Source organism: Acipenser ruthenus, chromosome 22 (genome assembly GCF_902713425.1).
Source record: "Acipenser ruthenus chromosome 22, fAciRut3.2 maternal haplotype, whole genome shotgun sequence".
In the NCBI taxonomy this organism is placed as follows: Eukaryota; Metazoa; Chordata; class Actinopteri; order Acipenseriformes; family Acipenseridae; genus Acipenser; species Acipenser ruthenus.
Window position 1 is genome coordinate 6,680,514 of NC_081210.1, and position 21,204 is coordinate 6,701,717.

At 37.4% G+C, this 21,204-nt stretch overlaps 1 protein-coding gene across 1 annotated transcript in view; it reads left to right on the forward strand.

The window, feature by feature from the left end:
• Positions 1–239: 239 nt before the first annotated feature.
• LOC117431033 (extracellular serine/threonine protein kinase FAM20C-like) overlaps positions 240–21,204 on the forward strand; it is a 45,039-nt gene continuing 24,074 nt past the window's right edge. Inside the window, exons 1-3 of the mRNA XM_034051614.3 lie at positions 240–1,023; positions 3,223–3,401; positions 7,825–7,903. Coding sequence (XP_033907505.1) covers positions 461–1,023; positions 3,223–3,401; positions 7,825–7,903 — 821 coding nt within the window. The 5' untranslated portion in view covers positions 240–460. The remainder of the gene's footprint in view (positions 1,024–3,222; positions 3,402–7,824; positions 7,904–21,204) is intronic.

Consider the following 21,204-nt stretch of genomic DNA (forward strand, 5'->3'; position numbering starts at 1 on the left):
ATGTTGGTATTAAAACCGTGCTTTGAGTTCTGTATATAGCTATCGATGAAGAACATTCGCATACACAATATGAAGAAATCTCTTTTCCATTACGCGGTAGCAAGGATGCTTCAGAGCTGTATGTAAATCGTTTTTTGTTTGTTTGTTTGTTTGTTTTTTTCGTTTTTTTCTCTAGTAAGTAACCTGGCTCTGTTTTTTTTCTAGTCGACATCCCCCCCCCCCCCCCCCCCCCCAAAAAATGACCTTTTTCTAATTTAAGGCTTTTCTAATTATACGTTGTCACGTTCGTAAGCTAAATAACATTAAACAAGTATATGCATATATGCATGTATTATTATTTTAAGCACTCGCTCGTGCTTATTATTTTATAGTTATAAAACAGTACTGGAGCTCAAGGTGTGCTACTTTTAGTTTATGTGTATTTATTATTTTAAAGCTATATAGGCTACATATTATCGAGATGAAGAAGATACTGTTTCGCAAATTTAGAGTGTTAATCCTGATGGTATTTCTGATCGCATGTACCATGCACATCATGATCGATTTACTACCAAAACTCGAGAAGCGGGCGGCGGGTCCTGGTACTGCGGGGAACAGCGGATGCTCCTGCTCAAACAGACCGAGCGAAGAGCCTCAGAGCTGGGGCAAGCAGCGTGCCAGGACCGGGGCAGAATCTGGCTGGCCGAACAAGCACACCCTGAGGATTCTTCAGGATTTTAGCAATGAACCGAGCTCTAACCTGTCCTCCCATTCACTAGAAAAAAATACAGGACCAGCGGACAAAACCGAGGCTTTTAAAAGACTTGAACAATATAGCCAGCATGGTAATAATGACAACAAACAGTTTATCCAGGACACGAATACCAATAAAATTGAACCCGTTATGGGATACTCGAAACTGAACGTTCTGTTTGAGCACTCCCTTTACAAAATCCAGGTCCCCGGACTCACTGAAGAGGACACCTTATTTAATGTCAATACTGATATCAGATTTAACCCTAAAGCGGCTGAGAATCCAGAATGGTAAGCGAAACACTATTTTGCCATGCATTACTGAATGGAAAAATATGTTGAATGTTACAAAGAATCAGGGCTCTAATAACACAATAGGAGTATGTCATTAACATATACTTTTATTATAATTTGTTTTTTATCGTATGAAAGTTTTCTTGTGCTCGTAATACTGTTACTCGTAATGTACCCAGAACACACGAGTTTATGAAGGAGATGCTGACATACATTTTGAATTATTGACATGTACAATTATTCCCATAATTGCGTGTGTGTGTGTGTGTATATGACCCATTTTGGAGCAACAATTACTTTAACAGGATTGGCTCATCTAACTGTAGTTTGCTGCCATGATTTTGCAATGTGTTGTATACAGTCAAGCTTGCTCATGCGACCACCTTTATTTAGCGACCACCGGGTCTAACACTTTAAATTCCTCCCAATGATATTTGTGGTTTTATTTAACTGTATTAAGCGACCACCTGTGTAACGCGACCAGCGACCACAATTCTCTTAACCAGCAACAGACTCAAACCTGTACTAAGCACCCTTACACAGGGCTTTTATTATAAGAAAAATATGGTTTTAAATGGTACGTCCTAAATTCAAAGGAATAGGGTAACCACTTTAGCTTTTTATTTTTATCCGTAATCAATAAAACAACAGCGCTCTCTTGTAAATGAAGAGAGAAAACGTGGAGAAACAAAAGGTCCTCCCTAGATGACGGAATTAAAGTTATTAAACTTGTAAAGACAGTAAGTGCCAGAAAAACCGCTGAAATATTTGGCACTAGAAAGACGCAGATACAGCATTTTGAAACGGAAAGAACCAGGGCTTGAAGTTTTAGGTTTTTATTTTTGTTCACGTGACCGTGTTTTGAGCCGATTCAATAACTTAATTAAACTGTTGATTAGCAAACAAAGTCGCTTCTTTTTACCTTGATGTCCTGATTGACTTGCTGATTCTGTTTCACCTTCTTCATAATTCGAACCCAAGAGCAAGCAATGACATTAATCACTTCCCCCAGATGCTACTTTAACTTGCATTTGGTTCTCGCACTTGCCTGGGAACTAGGTAGCTTCCAATGTGTCCGTTTCGTGTTGTTCTTTCTCGCTAATTTAACAGAATGGTCTCATAATTAGCCTGTAGTGGCTTAAGACTTAAAGGCAAACTGTTAAAACGAAAGTAAACACCGAAAAATTCAAGCCATACTTATGAGAGTATGAAAAGATGTGTACGGGAATCGAAAAAGATCTTATGCTTATGCTGGCGTTGGTTTCAGGATGCAATGAATCAGCACGTACCTGAAAGGCAGACACAGGCATTGAAATTTACAAAGGATTTAAAACATTTATTACTTCAACAAAATCATTTGCTTTGTAAATGCATTATCTAAATGAATGCTATTAAATTACATACTTCCTTTTGTTCATATTACATCTTCTGACTTTTACAGTGTATCATATATAGAGAATTAGGAATACGGAAATAAATGACAAGTGCAAAAATAACATTTTAGATATATTTATATTTCTACTACAGTAGGGATATTATTTTATATATGCGATTGTAAAGAATACGTTTGATATAATCTGTCCAAATTACTGTAGTCAGTATGTTTTGCATTATACTAATGTGGAATAATAAATACTGTATTTTTTTATAAGGTACTGTAATGTTAATTAAATAACTTATGTAAATCACTATTCTTGATTACCTTGCATCCAGCTTTTTAAAATGTACATTAGCAGTTCTGAGTCACTCAGGTGTGTAACTATGTTGCAACTAAAATGTTGCAATCTTGCATATTAGGTTATGTTTTAGATGATGATGACAAATCCTTATTTATCAGGGGCAATTTCACCAAGCTAAGCAAAACCTGCATTGCAATAGGACTAATGAATGTTTATACTGTGTAACTGAACTCCTCTTAATGACCTGAGTGCTAAAGTGCTACACTTATCATACAATTGCACAATGGGAATTACAGTTTGTTGGAAATTATTCGGTTCTTAAGCACAAGATCTTAAAATTGAAAAGAAATGTCTTTGGCTTTCTTTCACAGCCTGTAGTATCGTGGTTGCACAGGCATCAAAATATTTACCCACTCATCTTAAAGCTGTTAACTGTTTAACCTTTGTACACAATTGTATATCATTCTTTATTTTTAATGACTGTATTCATTTTAATTATATATTTTTTAATCCTTAGGAAAAATGAAGGGAATGACGAAGAGGAGTATGTTCCAACTGGAGAACCTTCCGCAGATTCCTATCCAAACTGGTTAAAATTCCACATTGGGATTAATCGATATGAGCTGTACTCCAGGCACAATCCAGTGATCGATTCTTTGTTAAAGGATCTAGTCTCGCAAAAAATCACCAGCGTTGGTAAGTCTACACCTCATCAAGTATGTGTACTGGATGAATGTATTCATGTTTGATTTGCATGATGAGTAATGTTCTGTACATACAGATGCTTCATGAATAAATACAGACATACAGACATACAGACATAGTATATACTGCCTGAATTTATGTTTTATACATTGTGAAATGTCATACTGTATCAACAAAACAGACACTATCTCAGTGAGTTTGTGGAGTTGGTTGTCTGTTTTACTTAATTCTGTGTTGTAAGCTCAAACTTTTCCAAAGTGTGGTTCAGATGGTTCCATCTCATTTGGTTCTGTCTGTACTTCCTCATTCCGAATGACTATGCCAATGAGCTGACATTTCTCCATACATGAAAAAAGAAGTTCCGTGGAGCCACTGAAGGTTAATTGTCTACAGTGTGATTCAAAGACAAGTCAAAGAAGCTTTCTACCCCAAGGATCATCCAGTACAGAAAATGAAACACTTTAAAACAATGAAAGAGAACAGAGAACAGTAACCTTAAAGCCATATTAGCATTACATATACATTATTTTCCTATCCTTGGCTTAATTTCCATTTTAAATCCTCTTCCAGTCACTTAGTCACTTTGTGGTTAAAGTTATGTTTATTAATGTTTTATTTTAATCTTGTCAAGGTCACTGATGTGCAGCTGTGATATCTGAGCGTATGAGCTTAACATCCTCCAGCTGCTCTGTGCTGGTGAAGCGGTGGATGTGCTCTTACACTTATTTAACATCGTCCCTCTGCTCTGTGCTGGCGAAGCAATGGCTGTGCTCTTACACTTAAACAGCCTCCCTCTGTGACACTTAAAAAATAAAACTGGACAGGCAGTATCATTAAATTAGTTGTAGTAATGTGGGATAAAAATAGAAAATCATATAGAATCTTGTTCTTTTATATTTGTTAGGCTTGTCTCTGATTTTGAGTTAGGCTGCATGTTTATAATCATCTATTGCATGGTGTTGTTAATGTATAAATTAGAACTCATATGATGTCACTTTGGCATTGCTTGTGTGGATCTCCCGCTTTTCTCTTGGTGATAGTGTGCTATGAGATCAATGAAAGTAAAAGTAGCCCTGGGAGAATCCAACTTCTTACTCATAAAGAAGCCAGCCCTGAAAATTACTCCAGGTCTGAAGCAATTATGTCTTATAATTCTCCAGCACTAGTGAGCTCCAGGCTGACATTTCCTCAAGGTCAGGGGGCAAGTGGATTGGGTCCAATGCTGACGTTCCCAGTAGGTGCTGTGTAAAGGAAGGCTTCTCGTGCTATAATTATAAAGGAAACCCAGAGCTTGAGACAAATGCAAGAGGCGTAATAATGCATTTAAAAGCCAAGAAGGGGGTTTATGGTTTAAAGATCTATTGCCAGGTTAACACAGATGTAATATTGAAGATATTTTACACCAGAAAGATCTACTAAGTTGTAGTATCTGGTTTTCCAGAATGTCTACCCTCCATACAGAGGTTATGGGAACTGAAAACCTGTTGAAGTTGTAGGATAGGAAGGGTTTAGAACACAGTTTTATCTTTAATGTCCACAGTAGAGTAGACAGGACCTTGGTTTATTCATGATCTCATCCGAATGACAGCACTTACAACAGGATGAGTACCCCCAATATCGGAGCCAACTCCCCAGTAATGTTGTTGAAGCTCACACCCTGGGATCCTTCAAGAAGCTGCTTGATGAGATTCTGGGATCAATAAGCTACTAACAACCAAAAAAGCAAGATGGGCCAAATGGCCTCCTCTCATTTGTAACCTTTCTGCTGAGCCACCATGTCCTCCTATTAGTTGATAACATCAGAATCTAAAAGCTGTTATGGCGACCGTCATTGATAAATCATTCAAAAAGCTCCATTAGGTTGAAATGTTTGAATAATGGGGAAGTTTGCTATTCTAGTCTATAGGTCTGGTCTATAAGTAGCATTAATAATTTGGCCGATGCATATTTAATGTTCCCAAAGAAGGGATGATTTCAACATTCAATGTCAAATATGTCAATCTATACACCAAGATATACAATTACCAGAAGTATGAACAAAATGTTATGCATAATGGTGTCTTGTTTAACCTTGTAATACATAAGTACTGCATTTATTTTTCATATAGCATTCCTTATGTATATTTTCTAGGTGTATGTATGGGAAACAAAAACACTAGTTCAGCTTGGTCCTAAATTCTAAATTGCTGAAGATTATACTTTGGATTGTTATTAACTGTAAAACAACAAGCTCTATTCTATACATTGCTGTTGGAACTGTGGCTCCTACAGTGTTGTAATGTTTACTGAGTTGCTACCAAACAATATGAAAAAAACACAAAACAGAGAAATATTTCCCCATATGAAACCGGTGGAATAATGTGCCGGATTCTTGCATGGTACATGGATTTGGATTAAATCCAAGAGAACTTGGCTGTATCCAAGAAATAGTTGGAATGCTCCCAAACGTGCACACATACAAAAATGAACAAATAATTATGTATATGCAGCAACATGAAAACAGCTTACATAGAGGAGAAACTGAATGCAATTACCTTACGAGCAAGTTAACTACATTTCTTCCTGTAAAAGATTCATGCTAAGTTACAATGCAAAAGATCTCCCTGCTGCGTCAATATATGTGGTTTAGAAGCATGGGAGACAATACAAAAGGTAGATTGTTATAAACATGTAATCATTTAAGTGCTGATAACCAGAGATCATATTTTCCTGCTTTAAAAAAATGAAATTCTGTGTTATTACGCAATTAAAATAAGACAAAAATTGAGTCCTCCCTTCACATTATAAGGGCAGCAGTGTGGAGTAGTGGTTAGGTCTCTGGACTAATGACAGGAGGGTCGTAGGTTCAATCCCGTATGGGGGACACTGCTGCTGTACCCTTGAGCAAGGTACTTTACCTAAATTGCTCCAGTAAAAACCTAACTGTATAAATGGATAATTGTATGTAAAAATAATGTGTAAAAAAAATAATGTAATTGTATGTAAAAATAATGTGATATCTTGTAACAATTGTAAGTCGCCCTGGATAAGGGTGTCTGCTAAGAAATAAATAATAATAATACGCAAACAGAACTATTGAATAACACTTAACACAGGAAGTATTTATTGGTATACTTTTCAATTCTAAGGAAGTTACACGCTCACCAGTGCCATCACTCAATAATATAAACAAACTTACCATTTTACTTTAAACATTACAAATACTTCAGTAATAATAATAATAATAATAATAATAATAATAATAATAATAATAATAATAATAATAATAAAGTATTCATATTAGTTTATCTCCGAGTTAGTCTTTGTCACCTGGATGGCTATTGCCACACTCATTGACCTGATCTTTAGGGATGAGTTTTATCATTTTCAGCATCTTTAAACAGCCTGTTCAGTAGTAACAACGCACTGGATACTGAAGTAAACAGCAGGTACGTTTCAGCATGAATCTGTGTTTTTACACGTTATTCCGCAGCAAACAGATTCCTAGGATCCCTGCTGATAAGCATTTATTTATGATGTCCTCCTCTCCTTTTAGCTTTAAGAAGTATCTAATAAAAAAAAGCAACAACCAGCCTTGGTCAGTAAGCAGTTTTCTCATTTTAATTCAACTCAAATTATATGTATAACAGCTGACTTCAAATGAAGTAGTAGATCTGAGTTCAATAATCAGCAGACAAGCACTAACAGAAGCAAGACACAACAAGTCAATGAAGAGGGTCTGCTGATTTCACCGACATCAAAGCTGTAATGATTGAAGCTGGGAAACTGCTTTTATTACAGACTTGCACTCTGTACTTGCAATATCAAAGAAGAACATCATTCTCAGTCCACCACTAGGGCTCATCACAAACAGGCCCTGTGCCTTCAGTAGCATTACCACAACAAACACACATTTGGAACATGAATTTGTTATGATCGTGTTGGTGTAGCGCATGCCCAGAGATTCACTCTTTTAAACCCCATCTGTACACTGTACTTTTTCTATTTAACCATACCATACCAAGCTGTACAACACTGGTATTCAAATGGTTTTCTGTCTTTTATCTTATGAGAACATCATCTGATTGACCACAGTGGCTCAGTAGAATGGGCAAATTAAATAAAATTATAGTCACTAAAAACCCACTGCTATAGTCAGGATTACATTTTATGTTTCTTGGATATACTTTAGAGACAGTACACTTTTAGTTATTATCTTAATGTGTGGTACACAACTGTATTCTATGATTTTCTCAATTAAGTTCCATGACCATGTCTATACAGTGAAAATGAACCATTAACTGCCAAATTGTTTTAACCGCTGGGAAACCAATGTCACAGATCTTTTTTATATCCATTTTGTTACTATTGGGTGGCTGTTGAGCTATTGCCCTAAAATTATTCTAAATTACCTGTTTTTGTCTTTTCCTGACAGCTATGAAATCGGGAGGCACCCAGCTTAAACTCATCATGACATTCCAAAACTATGGACAAGCGCTTTTCAAACCGATGAAGTAAGTAAGATCCATTAAGACTACTTTAGATAATTGATGGTCTGCCCAGCTGTAACCCTCAGTCGGTACTGAAGCTATAATGGCATGCCAGCAACTACTTTGTCTATATTGTAATGGCATTACACCATGGCTGTGGAGGCGGAAATGACCTCTCTGCAATGCCCAATGTCATAAAGCATTAGGATGACACAGACATCACTTGGAACTTTTTGTTAACCACAGTGACGGAAGTCATAAAGAAGCAGGTAACTCTCTAAAACAATAGCAGGATTAGAAATTAGGCCATTGCAGTACAATTTGGGGAATTCCATCGATTTTTTTTTTTTTTTTTTTGCTTACAATAGATGCATGGGGTATCTATGTTCAGGTGTGTGTGTGTTTAAGATAATAGATAAACCTGCAATGGCTCCAATTGATTTGCAACAGAATTACCTACTCGGCAATACAGTACAACAGGTCTCAGCAGTTTTATCAGAAGTTGTTTCTATGGCCTTGATGCACAACGTTCTCCTATGTTTTCCCGAACTATCTTAGACAAACCACTATTTTGTAGCAGGACCTTGTATAATTTATTAGGATCAATTGTTAAGAGTGTCCCATTCAAAACTCTGCTACTCTAGACCATTTCCAAGCTATGACTATTTGTATTCCACTTAGTTGCTCTATCCAAAGAATGACTCAAAACAATGTGTGATCGATGTCCTTATCGTATAGTGCAATACAATGTTTGAGCCAGACCTTTAATTTATTTTTGACTGCATTTGCGCTTTGTTAGTGCATTCTTGCCATGCCAGTGTTTTAGAGAATTCCATAACCTTGGAAAATATTCATTTTCCTCTTTTATTTTTTATTAGGGCTGTGAATTTATCTCTGGCATTGTGCTGAATCTGCTGTCAGTCTTGTCATGAACTTTTAAACAAACAAAGCACAAAGGCATTTTATGAAAATGTTATGAACTTCTCCTCATTATGTATTATATTGTAATGTGTTTCCTTAATTAAATCCCAGGGAAATCATAAATCCATTTTCTTTTTTTAACTGATTTCAAAAGCCTTTTTTCTCTGGTATACTGCCATCTGTCCATTGTTTCAGCAAATGAAAAGCACCTGTTAATCTCTGACTTAATTGCTATTAGTTAGACAACATTATTTGTGCTACTGTATTGGTTTCGCAACATTGAAAGTCCTTACATTTATAATGGTGCACATTTTTCACTGAAGCAAAAAGCTAGTAAAACAGTGGTCTATAAATACAGTATGCACTGCATCTCATTACAAATATCAGTGCCACGTTCTGTGCCCCTTGCCCCTTGTACCACTATGAAATGAAGGCTAAATCAGGTTTGCTTGCTGTTTGGGCAGGCTGCACAGGAGCACAATGACAGATGACAGCACTTTCAAGTCAGGCTCTGAAGATTACTTAAGAGTTCACCTTTCGACAAAGCACAACAGTGCCTCTTAATGTCAAGACATCTTAAAAATGCCCAGACTTCAGGTGTTGCGAGGCTTGTAGTTATTAAACATGCATACATTACTCCTGGAAAAGTCAAGCTTCACTGGAATGACAATTACCTGAGATGCACCTCCGGTAACATCCAGACTGACTGAACATTTTTACAGCCTGTGTTTTGCTTGCTTATGTCTGAAGAGGCAAAATTATTTATAACAGTAGGCATATGCCTATGGCTGCCTTGGTGTTTCAGGTGAAGGAATAAAGATAAGTGAAAGCATTGTTAACCAGAGCAGCAGGCCTCTCCACACAGAAATTAACCTTATTCACAGCCCTGTAGGACTAATAAAAACAAGCCACAGTCCTGATGTCTGGAGACCCATACCCATAAGCCTACAGTTTATCAGTGCAACACTGTAACTTTTGCTTTGGAAGTACGGCTAACGATAGCATGAAATTATAGGAGGGTGGGATCTACATGCTGTTTAGGAGAACATTTCATGCTCCTGAAGTTTAATTTATGACCTACCACAGAGAGGGTGTGGGCCAGGCAACTGCACGGTAAGCATCACCACCCTTCAGTTTACAATAAGCTGCTCTGTGCTTTTTGGGTAGGCAAGAGAACTGCAAAGCTGTGCTAAAAATAAGTCTCAGCAATTAAAGTGGAATCAGTTAGTGGCATGTTTTATGTTTCTTCTACATCATTTTTTTTTTTAATTATTTGATAACCTTGTAATTGTTATATAACCTTCCTTAGTTTAGTAATACATTATTAAAATACTTTTGATATTAGAGCATGTAGGTCCACACTGACAGCCACTCTGAGTAAAACTAAAGAATCTCCAGTCCAGTAGACATGTTTCGGCTATCTGCCTTCTTCAGCTGCCTGAAACAAAGCAAAACAAAGCCTATCAGGCTGAATCATGTGATTGTGTGTACTGTTTGCATTGAGCGGGTGCTTTGCATTGTGCCTGTGTGCAAGGGCTCTTTCATAGGGGCCCCACAGACACAAACACAAAGCTGGCACCTGCCAATGGCAGACGACAATGTCACTGAGGCATAGATATAGGCTTCTCTTTTCAGAAAAAAAAATAATAATAATCACTAACTACTTGAAGTAAATGGCTTTGAGAATCTAGCAATTTGCATCAGTGCTGCAGAGTAGCCCTATTGTGTTCTGTATACAAAAATGTAATGCAGGTTTAATGAATGAAAATTAATGAAAATAAATGGTTGAGCTCAGCTAAGGAGAGCCCAGAGCCTGCTTTAACACTGAACTGAAGTGTCAGGATCCCAATACACACTGACAGGGTATAATTCACTTAATCTGATACAAACAGACACATTATTATTATTATTATTATTATTTGTTTATTTAGCAGACGGCTTTATCCAAGACGACTTACAGAGACTAGGGTGTGTGAACTATGCATCAGCTGCAGAGTCACTTCCAACTACGTCTCACCCGAAAGACGGAGCACAAGGAGGTTAAGTGACTTGCTCAGGGTCACACAATGAGTCAGTGGCTGAGGTGGGATTTGAACCGGGGACCTCTTGGTTACAAGCCCTGTTCTTTAACCACTGGACCACACAGGAGATGTAGTGGGTTTCCAGAGGAGCCCTGAGAGACCTAATGGCTACGTTTACAGTACATTGCACCAGAAGGAGGACCCACATGTGCAGGTAGTTCAGATATCTGGTAAACAAGACACCTCGTTCACAAAAATAAATACAAAAATAAAGAAATAAATAAATTAACAAACAATAAAATATTTTCTTTCAGTTCTCGAATTAAGGAAACAAACTATTTGGGGACGTTTTAATGTGCTGCCACTGTAAATCAATATTTACTTAACATAATGATGACTTTGTCATGTATATAGCTGTCACTTATGCATGGACAAAAATGTGTTTGCTGTATTAGTACAGTAAATGTATAGAATAATTCACTTGATCCAGTCATTTGCAGCATTATGTTGGCGTCTGTAGTTTTTGTGTTTTCCTTTGATTCGTTGGCGGAAATATCTTTGCCCTGACCTGAGAGATGCAACTGGTTCCCCTCTGAGTATCTGAGTGGTGATCATCACATGCAGCTTACTCCTTTTGTGCTCCTAAAGCACAGAGGCATTGATAGCCTCGCAGTGTGCTCCTGCTTATGTATGACAAGAAGATGTTAAGAGGACAAGCAGATACCCTTTTCAAAAGCATGCTATAATTCACACAAGGCATAAAATCAGGGATCATTGCTGGTTCAAGCTTGATGCAACTGGGTAGAATTATTTAGCTCTGAACAAAACCTCGATCTCCCCTGGCAGACACACATATTTTCACACTTGACAATGGAAAGGGCTGATAAACTTGCCTCTGAAGCTTCCTGCTTAGTCTGCCTCTGGTGCAGTGTGAACATGGTGTACAATCGGGACGAATCGCTGGGACTGGATGCTACCCCGATTGCTGTTTTTCAGTCCTTCTGGTTGTACAGTGCAGTGTATTTATACTGGTTTATCAAAGCTACAAGTAAAACATTTTATTTTCAGCAATAAGCAACCTGTTGTTGCTTTTACAATTGGAAACTTTTATAAGGGATGTAAGGCCAGTCAGAGTCACCCAGCCTAAGTTCTTGGTTCGGTTTAAGTGGAATGGCTTGGATGAAAATAAAGTTTGTTCTGGATAATGCAGTATAGCCAAGTGCTCTATATTGTGAACTTAAAGTGCAGTCTAACCCTTAAAGTGCAGTCTACACCCATTTGCTGAATCTCCCCTGCAGGTGAACTGCATTTGTTTCTCTTAACATGTTAATATCTGTCTGCCCAAGACTCATTACAAGTCCCCTGCTAGAACTACAAAGAGAGGAGAGCAAAGAACACAGCACTTTGGCGCATTAAAGCTTGTAGCTAAGCCACCACACAAAATGCTCAGAGACATTTAATAATGTCTTTAAAGAGGCCAAACCAGCGGTCTTTATTGAATTCAGGATTGTAGTGTCACAAATAGGGCCGTCCTGGTTACTGCAGGATTCTTTGGGGGAGTGTCAAATATATTTACAGCTCATGGAATAGATGTGCTGGCCATGGAATTCACTTTCATCTACACTTTTCCAAAAAAACAAGCTGCGTAAACAGTTCTATCACTCTAGCTATATAAACAACCCCTTTGTAGTTTGCAAAAAGCCTTTTTTCTACTGCAGGGGTGACACAAGGACTCGGAAGCTGTGTCCAATTCTGTAAACACGCTTTGTGAACTTTATTACTCAATCCCATATCAAAAATACTTTAGTGATGCCAAAAATACTGCAGTGCACCCAATTTTAATTGGCTATACTGGCTACAGTATGTATTTAATTGTCTATTGTTTGCCATACTGTGAACAGTGGAATTAAATGGTTTGGTAAAGGAAAAAAACATTTCCGAGCATTGTTTAGTGGCCTGGTTTGTGGTTTGTAGTATAAAAAAAGAACACGTTGGAAAATTTGGAACTGAAGTTGAACCAAACCACAACAAACAAACATAGTTATGCATGGAATTTAGGTAGTTGTACACTTTTATTGTGGTCTACTGTGCATCTTCTTTTTAAAAACAAAAGTCTTTAAAACACTCAGGCAGCTGTGTTTGATACAGGCCCATGTGGTATGGGGTCGGTGGACATATTACACTGTACTAGCCTGCATCAGCAGTTTGCTAGGTCAGGTGGTATGCTTGCTTCCAGTAAGGTGGTAAGGAAATCTCTATTTAGCTCTACACTGGAGATTTAAAATTGGAATCGAAACCTTGTTTTAACCTACAGTGCTGGGTGTGCAGCCATATTGAAAAAATAAATAAATTAACAAATTAACAAAAACTAGTATTGCTTGAATATGCTTTCAAAATTCCCAATATTATTCAAATGTAGTGTAGTGCCTAGCACTGTCTAGTGTAGACATATCTAAAGTTCAATAGAAGCTTGGTACCTAACTAAATTATCTTTTGAATACAATCTTTTAAATGATCTCAACATTGGCATATCTTTTTATCTCCACCCTGTTGTATTGCAGATCTCTTACACTCTATTTGTATTGTCTTTTGGGAAGGTAATAAGGGGGTCCATAAATCACCCTGAGAGTTAACGGCAGCAGAATTAATATAGCTATAAAGACCAGCAGTATTTAGATGTACCCTAAAAGGATGCAATGGGATAACTGGATAAAAGCTGGCCAGGGGAGGAAGGGGTCTTAAGGAAGGCTTGGAAGATTGTAAGGATGCAACATAGGAACTTAAATGGAAGTAAAATAGAGAAACTAACACAGTTTGACAGCTTCTGCCTCTCCATGACTGTACAGTGCAGTCGATAGCCTCCAGCAATGTTGTTTGACTAAAGTGGGCTGGAGACAGCACTGGTGAATTACAGTCCAAGACAAATAAATAAATAAAGTGGGGTTTTATCAAAAACGGTTGGGGAGTAATTAAAGAATATATATATATATATATATATATATATATATATATATATATATATATATATATATATATATATATTCCTGTCTAGTATGAGATCTATAAATATACTATATATATATATATATATATATATATAGATATAGATATATATAGATATATATAGATATATATAGTATAACTGCTAATCCTTTTCCTGTCTAGTATGAGATCTATCTGTGTTTCCATCCAGTATTATAGGCTTCCCATTCAAGAACGTCTAAATCATATTAGACCATGCTGTTCCTCTTCTTGCAGGCAAACTGCCTAGCTGTTCCTCAAGTAGGAACCTTATTTGGAAACTATTGCCATCTGTTAATACTGACTATTGCCTTAATGTTTCCCCAAATAAAAAGTGCTTGGTAAACAAGTGTTAGCTTACTCAGCACTGTATGACTGGAACAACTTCCCTGTAATCCTTAAACCTTTCAACACCTAGTATATGTACAGAGATAGAGATAGCCTTGCCTCAGCCCTGCAACACCCTAAGTTGCTTTCTGAAAATGAAAAGAGTTTCTTATATTAAAATAGTGCATAACTGTTCTAAAAGGACATACTGTACCTGAGATCAGTTTATTGTTGAGTGGACTGAAGATATCTTTCCTAGTCCCTGTGTCCCTTGCAGTTATCTACAGTGCTGCAAAGGGTTAATAACATGCTGTTTCTGTATCTTTTAATAAGATGTGAGTCTGCTTCTGTTTGCAGTTGTCTTCCATTTTCTGTAATAGCAATCTCTTACAATGGTAATGTTGTGTCCTTTTTAACCGTTTTTTGTAAGTCAGGTTTCTAGAACACCCAGGGGAGTGTGAGGTTTCAGATGTGGATTATAGAACCAATTCAGCCATGCTATTCTCTACTGGTATGTTATTTAATGCCACTGAAGTGCTGCTATAAAGTTTCCATTCTGTGAAATGTAAATGCAGTTTAACCATCAACCTGACCTTTGAAGTTGCCAGGTATCAATTCATAAAGACATCAATTCATATTTGACATCCTTTGCAATCATTTGTTATGGAACTGCCTGTGCTGTGTGCCTTCAAAGCATACAACATGTTGTCATTATTCCTCATAGGTGAGAAGGATTTGACACATTTTATTAAATCGTGAAATTTAAATTTTATGCATGGTCACATGACCTTAAATGATTGGCGTTGTTGCCCAGAAACGGTCAATATTGCCCTCTGACACCACCCCACATCATCAGACTTCTCTGGTTTACTCAATTTGAATAAGTTTCCCAAAAATGTGTAACAAAACAATAATAATACAGCTATTAACTGCAGTCATCACCTTATAGTGGAAAACCGATGCTCATTGGTTAAAAGGGTGACCTCCAAATCTGTCAGTCACTGTACGCCTTAGCTCCAGTTAATAACTGTATTATTTATAAATGTGGATTTCTGTCTAATTATACCCATTCTGACATGCTAGCTTCTGTGTTTACTTTTTAATTACACCTCTTGACACTCTTTGCACTCCCTAATGTTCAGGTTTGTTTTAAGCCCAATTGAAGTGAACAACGGCATCACTTAGACAGCCAGTCATTACATTACATTACACTGAATACACAGCAACAGATCGACAGTAAGCGGATGGTGAAGATGTGTCAGGAAGATTGAATGCCTCAGAGTGCTCTGAGCCAAAAAAAAAACCTACTCTATGCACACTGTGCAGCCGTGCAGTTATGTAAGCTGGGTCGCTTTTTCTTTTTTTTTATCCGAAGGCAATTTAATTGGCTAAATGAGAGTTTTCTTTCACCGTTCATGTTTGCAGGCTGACTTTATTGTACCGTAGCTCCACTCAGACAGACACTTCTTAAAGGATGTAAAGAGGAAGGCTGGAGGTCATTAGCTGCATTAGCTATAAAAGGATTGCTGCAAATGGACCACGTGCAGTGTGCTCAGATTTCCTCCCTCCCAGTATTTATAGTGCCTGTGCTCTGGATTGCACTGGTGTGTGCATTTTAAAAAACCACATGTATGTGCTGCTTACATCCTGCAAACCTGCTTTATAATTAGCATCAATACCTTAATTTGAAGGGAATAACACTGTGTTTAAACTTTCATAATCGGACTGCTTTTGTTTTGTTTAACTGTAGGGCATAACTAAACCAAATAATTCAAAATGACTGCATGCCACTTAAGTGTTACTGCCTAGGGGGCATGTTTTCAACCAGGCAAAGTATACTTTTCTGTAAAGAGATTGTCTAAGTTGTTATTGTGTGACTCACTTTAGACCAATCCCCATACCAGGCTGCATGCCACTTGTTTGGTCCGACAGTATTGTATAATTTAATTTTTAAATATATGTCAGCCATTAAGCAAAGCAATGGTTCTGGCGCTTTAACCTTGGTTCAAGTCACGTAAATATCAAGTTAGGTGCTTCTAATACCAGACTAAATCGTCAATCAAGCAGCCAGTTCATTATTCGTCCCTCGATAAACAATATGTCCAATGATCGGCAAGGAAAGGATTTACATCTTACCTCAATCCTCTATGTCCCCACTGTGCACAAGAGTTTGCCTCCTCCTCCCCAGCCTCCACCTGTTTCCTTGGCTTCGTCTAACAGGAGAGGGCAGCTATCCTGCCCCCCTGCCAATGACTACCTATGGCCAGCCTCTCCATTTATCTGCAAGCTAATTCATGGTCATGGGTGGGGTACCTCTAAAGGCGAGACCAAAAGCCAAAGAATGTAGCATAAATCATGTGCATTGTAGTTGTGTTGTCTAGTCTGTTTCAACCACTTCAGCTCGAGGACTTACGCATGTACGTCAAATGAAAGAGCACTTGCAGTACCATGCAGTACCTGCATACGTCAAGGGTTGCCGTCTGTTCTATGTTTTGTAGAGTAGTGGTTAGGGCTCTGGACTCTTGACCGGAGGGTCGTGGGTTCAAATCCCGGTGGGGACACTGCTGTTGTACCCTTGAGCAAGGTACTTTACCTAGATTGCTCCAGTAAAAACCCAACTGTATAAATGGGTAATTGTATGTAAAAATAATGTGATATCTTGTAACAATTGTAAGTCGCCCTGGATAAGGGCGTCAGCTAAGAAATAAATAATAATAATAATGTTTTTCTTTTCAATCTGATCTCTTTGTATACATGCCCTAAGGCAGTGTTAGTAATGTGATATGTGTTTTGAAGTCAGGAAGGAGAGATCAAAATCATCAGGTGACTTTATTATCCAATTGCGTTCTGTGCAAAAATGTTTCTCTTGTGAAAACAGAAAGCGATCTTCTTTGTTAACTTTACTGGAAAATGAACAAAAATCCTACTACAAAACAATAGACATTGACTGGCCTTCAGGCATTGCTAGCTTCTTGTGACCGCATATTGTTGTATACCCGTGTTACAATGACTTCAACACAAGGTGCTTCTCTGTCCGGTCTTATCTCACTGTTCCTGCCAGCCCCACTACCTGCCATTGAATTATAATGAGCTGGCCCCTCCCAAGTACAGTAGAATGGGGAGAAAGAGAACTGGGCCACTGACTGGCAATGGTGTGGCACTCCAACGGCACATCACAAAGGCAACATTGTAGAAACAGTCGTGTTACACTGATGAATTGTTATAATATTAGGCTGGAACAATAGACATCTGAGCAAAAAGGTTATCCAGGAGGAGATCTTATTAAATTACAAATCACTGTATGAGTATCACGTTGCTTAGTTCTATTGTTAAGGGTGTGGCTGCCTCTGTGATGGTATTGTTGGCCAGGAGGCATTTTGACTATGGAAAAAGTCATAAATGAATCACCTCTTGTTTAAAACATGGATGGCTCTTTGTATATACTGGTTCCCATTGTGCTACAGGAGAAAGCTTTTAATATAAACAAAGCAAAGGCAACCCAGTCTTTGGCAAGGCTGTAAAAAGCTTGGCACTACCAATACAAAAGCAATACACCGGCAGTAGCATATCTGTGGCATTATCAGGATTTATTTAAGGACTAAGTGTAGATTAAATAACCCCAGGCAATTGTTAAATGGAAACAATATATATATATATATATATATATATATATATATAACGTCTTCCAAGAATTCAGACCCACCGAAATTAGTAGTTTTTGCAAACTGTGACAAGCCAAATAAATAAATAAAGGCTATCTTACAACTGGAAGCATAAAACAAGGTCTGCAAAGCTTGGTAACAAATCCAGACTTAACACTGTCACAAAGTGTCTGTGAAATGGCAGGAATTCAGGTTGGAGAGGAATGCAGAAAAAAATCAGTGAGTATCTGGACTAAACTGTGCTCCAGTTTTACTATTCCCAGTCCTGTAAATAATATTGGCTTTTAGTGGATTTTGTAACTAATGACAGATGTAAGGCAGAAAACTGCCGTAAAAAGTTTTCAAAGCGCTCGTTGCTGGCTGACGTGACAGCCCAGAAAGGCTGGCTTTTATGACTGGGGCCTGTGAGCTGTACAGATGTTTCTTTCATCTCGGCTCTTCTTATCCCGAGGGGAGCTGTTGGAAAATGTGACTCTCTCCATGTTTACAATGGAAGCAAAGAGCTTCTCTATTTTCTGAACCTTCACAAACAAATATGATTTTTTTTTTTGCACTGAGGGATGTTGATTTTTCTTTGTTTATTCAATGCTTGTTTATATATCTTTCAGCTCGATGTGGGTCCTCCTTCTGTATCTTTACATTTTTCTCCTTAGGAAAAAAAAACAATTTACAACGCTAAAACTTAAGTTATTGAATTCAAGGTTAAATGCAATCTCAAGTTCTTTGTTCGTTGAAGACAGGAGTAAAAGAAAGTGTGACTGAGCTTGAAATAAGCTACCATCATAGGCGCCAAGTTTTCTAATTCCCAAGGGGGGGTGGGGGGTGGGGGGCAGTTAGTCCATGATTGTTAGAATCCATGGAATGTTAGAATATTTATATAATTATTTTTGGAATATTTGAGAACATCTGTTGGTTTGTCTCACCGCAAGGCGTCGCTTTAAGTTACGGCTAGGAAGTGCAGAGATGTCAACACCCAGATCGACTTTTTAGTTTTAGTTTTTATTATTTGACAATGATATAAAATTCTAATAAAACGCTGTTTCTAAAAAGAAAAATGTTTTATTTAAGCCTGTAACACCAACAATAAAATAAACCACACATACTTCAATTAAAAGTTAAGCCATTGTATTCACATAAACCACGTCTGGTCTTCTACTCTTTACTTAGACCTATAACAGTTGACCCCTCCCAGGCCAGTCTTTTGGAAATATCACTTTTAGTTAGTTTACAATAAAATAAACCTGCGAGACAGAGGTTCCGCTGCATTATTTTTTTGTATAATCTAACAGCACACCCCTTTCAGTCAATGTAGTATTACAATCTTACACAGTCCTTGAAAGACTGAGAGCTCAAATTCAGTCTACTGGATAAGTTCCTATTTACTCTTTAAAAACCCAGTTTTGATCTGTGACTTTCTTAATTGTTTACATACTGTGCTTCTACCCATTTGAGAACAAAGTTAATTACTTTGCAAAGGCATCTTTTGGTTCTGTTTTCCCTGTTATCTACTAATCATTGGATTTAAAAAATCAAATAAAACATTTAGGCCTATCCACATTGATTATAAACATGAGATCAAACCTTATATTTTACTACAAAGTACAGAACAATCCTACATATTTGCATAATATGTAGCATATACTGTGCTTACCTAACATGATGTAGGATCTTCATTTTCAATATTGAAACAGGCTCGCTTGGAAGCTGATCGTTGGATTAATTAGTTTGCCACTGCGTTGAGATCTTCCAAGAAAGGTGTGTGTGTGACCATGTAGCGAGGTTACATGGTTCAATCTGGCTTGTCCCATGGTTGATCGAAGGTACGTCTTAATCCTAAAAAGGGTTGAGAATGACCTTTCCGATGTATAAGAGGACACTGGGATCGTAAGTGCAATCTTTATCAGTTTGCCCAGCTCCGGCAGTAGTGGTCGCAAATGTTCACCTTGCTCACAGCTCAGGAGTTTTACTGCATCCACAAATGCTGATAGTTGTTTTTTTGTTTTTATTATATTATTAACAGAATTCCTAATTATGCTAGGTGAGGATTTATTTTTTTCTACAGATCAGATATCGGTAACTGTGTAACAATATTTGCAACTTGTGTCTGTTGAACTGCAATGTTCAAACTGCTTTAAACAAAAAGACAAAATGACCACCTAAAACACAACTTGGAACTTAAACGTAGTATACTGTTGGCATACCATTGCAGTTTAACATGAACGTTCTAATGCTTCAGCATCGATACCAAACTGGCTTTTTTTGTATTTTCTAATATTAGACTATAATGCCAACACAACATTATGTTTAAAACGGTTCATAACAGTAAATCATTTTTTCAAGGAATATAATATATATAATTTTGTCAACTTTAATGCTGCTCCACTACATCTCGTGGCAATAGCTGACAAATTGATCATTAACTACCAGCAATGGACTGATTTAACACTTATTTACTTGCCTATACAACATATAAAAGAAGAAAAATCAGTCACCCTTAAAAAAATCAATAAGTAGAGCCTCACTCACAATATCCCACACTGGCTTCGCATTCATTTTTTCCGCCATTGAAAATAAAGTAAAAGTTAGGAAATATCATCTTGCAATTAACAGGTTCCTACGATTTTGGTGTATGGTGTACTCACACACCTCAAACTTTGCATATAGCTTTATACTGGGCTTGTTTGTATCCGAATATCGCATAGGGAGCTCAAAGCAAATCACAAGTACATATGTGTGAGTCTCAACGGGGCTAACGGACCACCCTGTAGTGAATAAACTATCCTTAAGAGTGCAGAAAATATAAACCCTGTTTTTAGCGTTGTATTGGGACATAACCATAGAACTATATAAGAACAATAGAGTCTAAATAATAACCGCAGACAGATGGACACACTGACACATTTTTGTATGGCCCAAATGCAGCTCTGCAATCGGGCGAATATGTATTTTTCCCTCCATAATGAATTATAAAGTGAAACACCAATTATATTGAATGTAAAAGAAAAAAAGCCTTTTTAAAAAATGCAATTCTCAAGTCTGCAAAACATAAAAGTGCCTAATTTTGGTTTCAAACTGGAAAATGATGCATGATGGAAAATACTGTAAAGTGACTGTATCTGTCAGCTTTTTTATAACTCTCTTGTGCAAACTTTATTGCCGAACATGTATTTAAGAAAAAAAATAAAACTGTGCTCAGTTCTGCTCAGTGCTGTGAAAGCGCGGGTTGGAAATGTCCACTTCACGCTCCGCTCCAGCAGCTACCCCATTCCGCTCTGCTTGTCATAAATGTAAAATTCAGAACTGACTTTTTTTCAGAATTAACTCTTTCTATAAAATGCAGTTTTACGTAGCACAAGTATGAAAACGCCAGCTG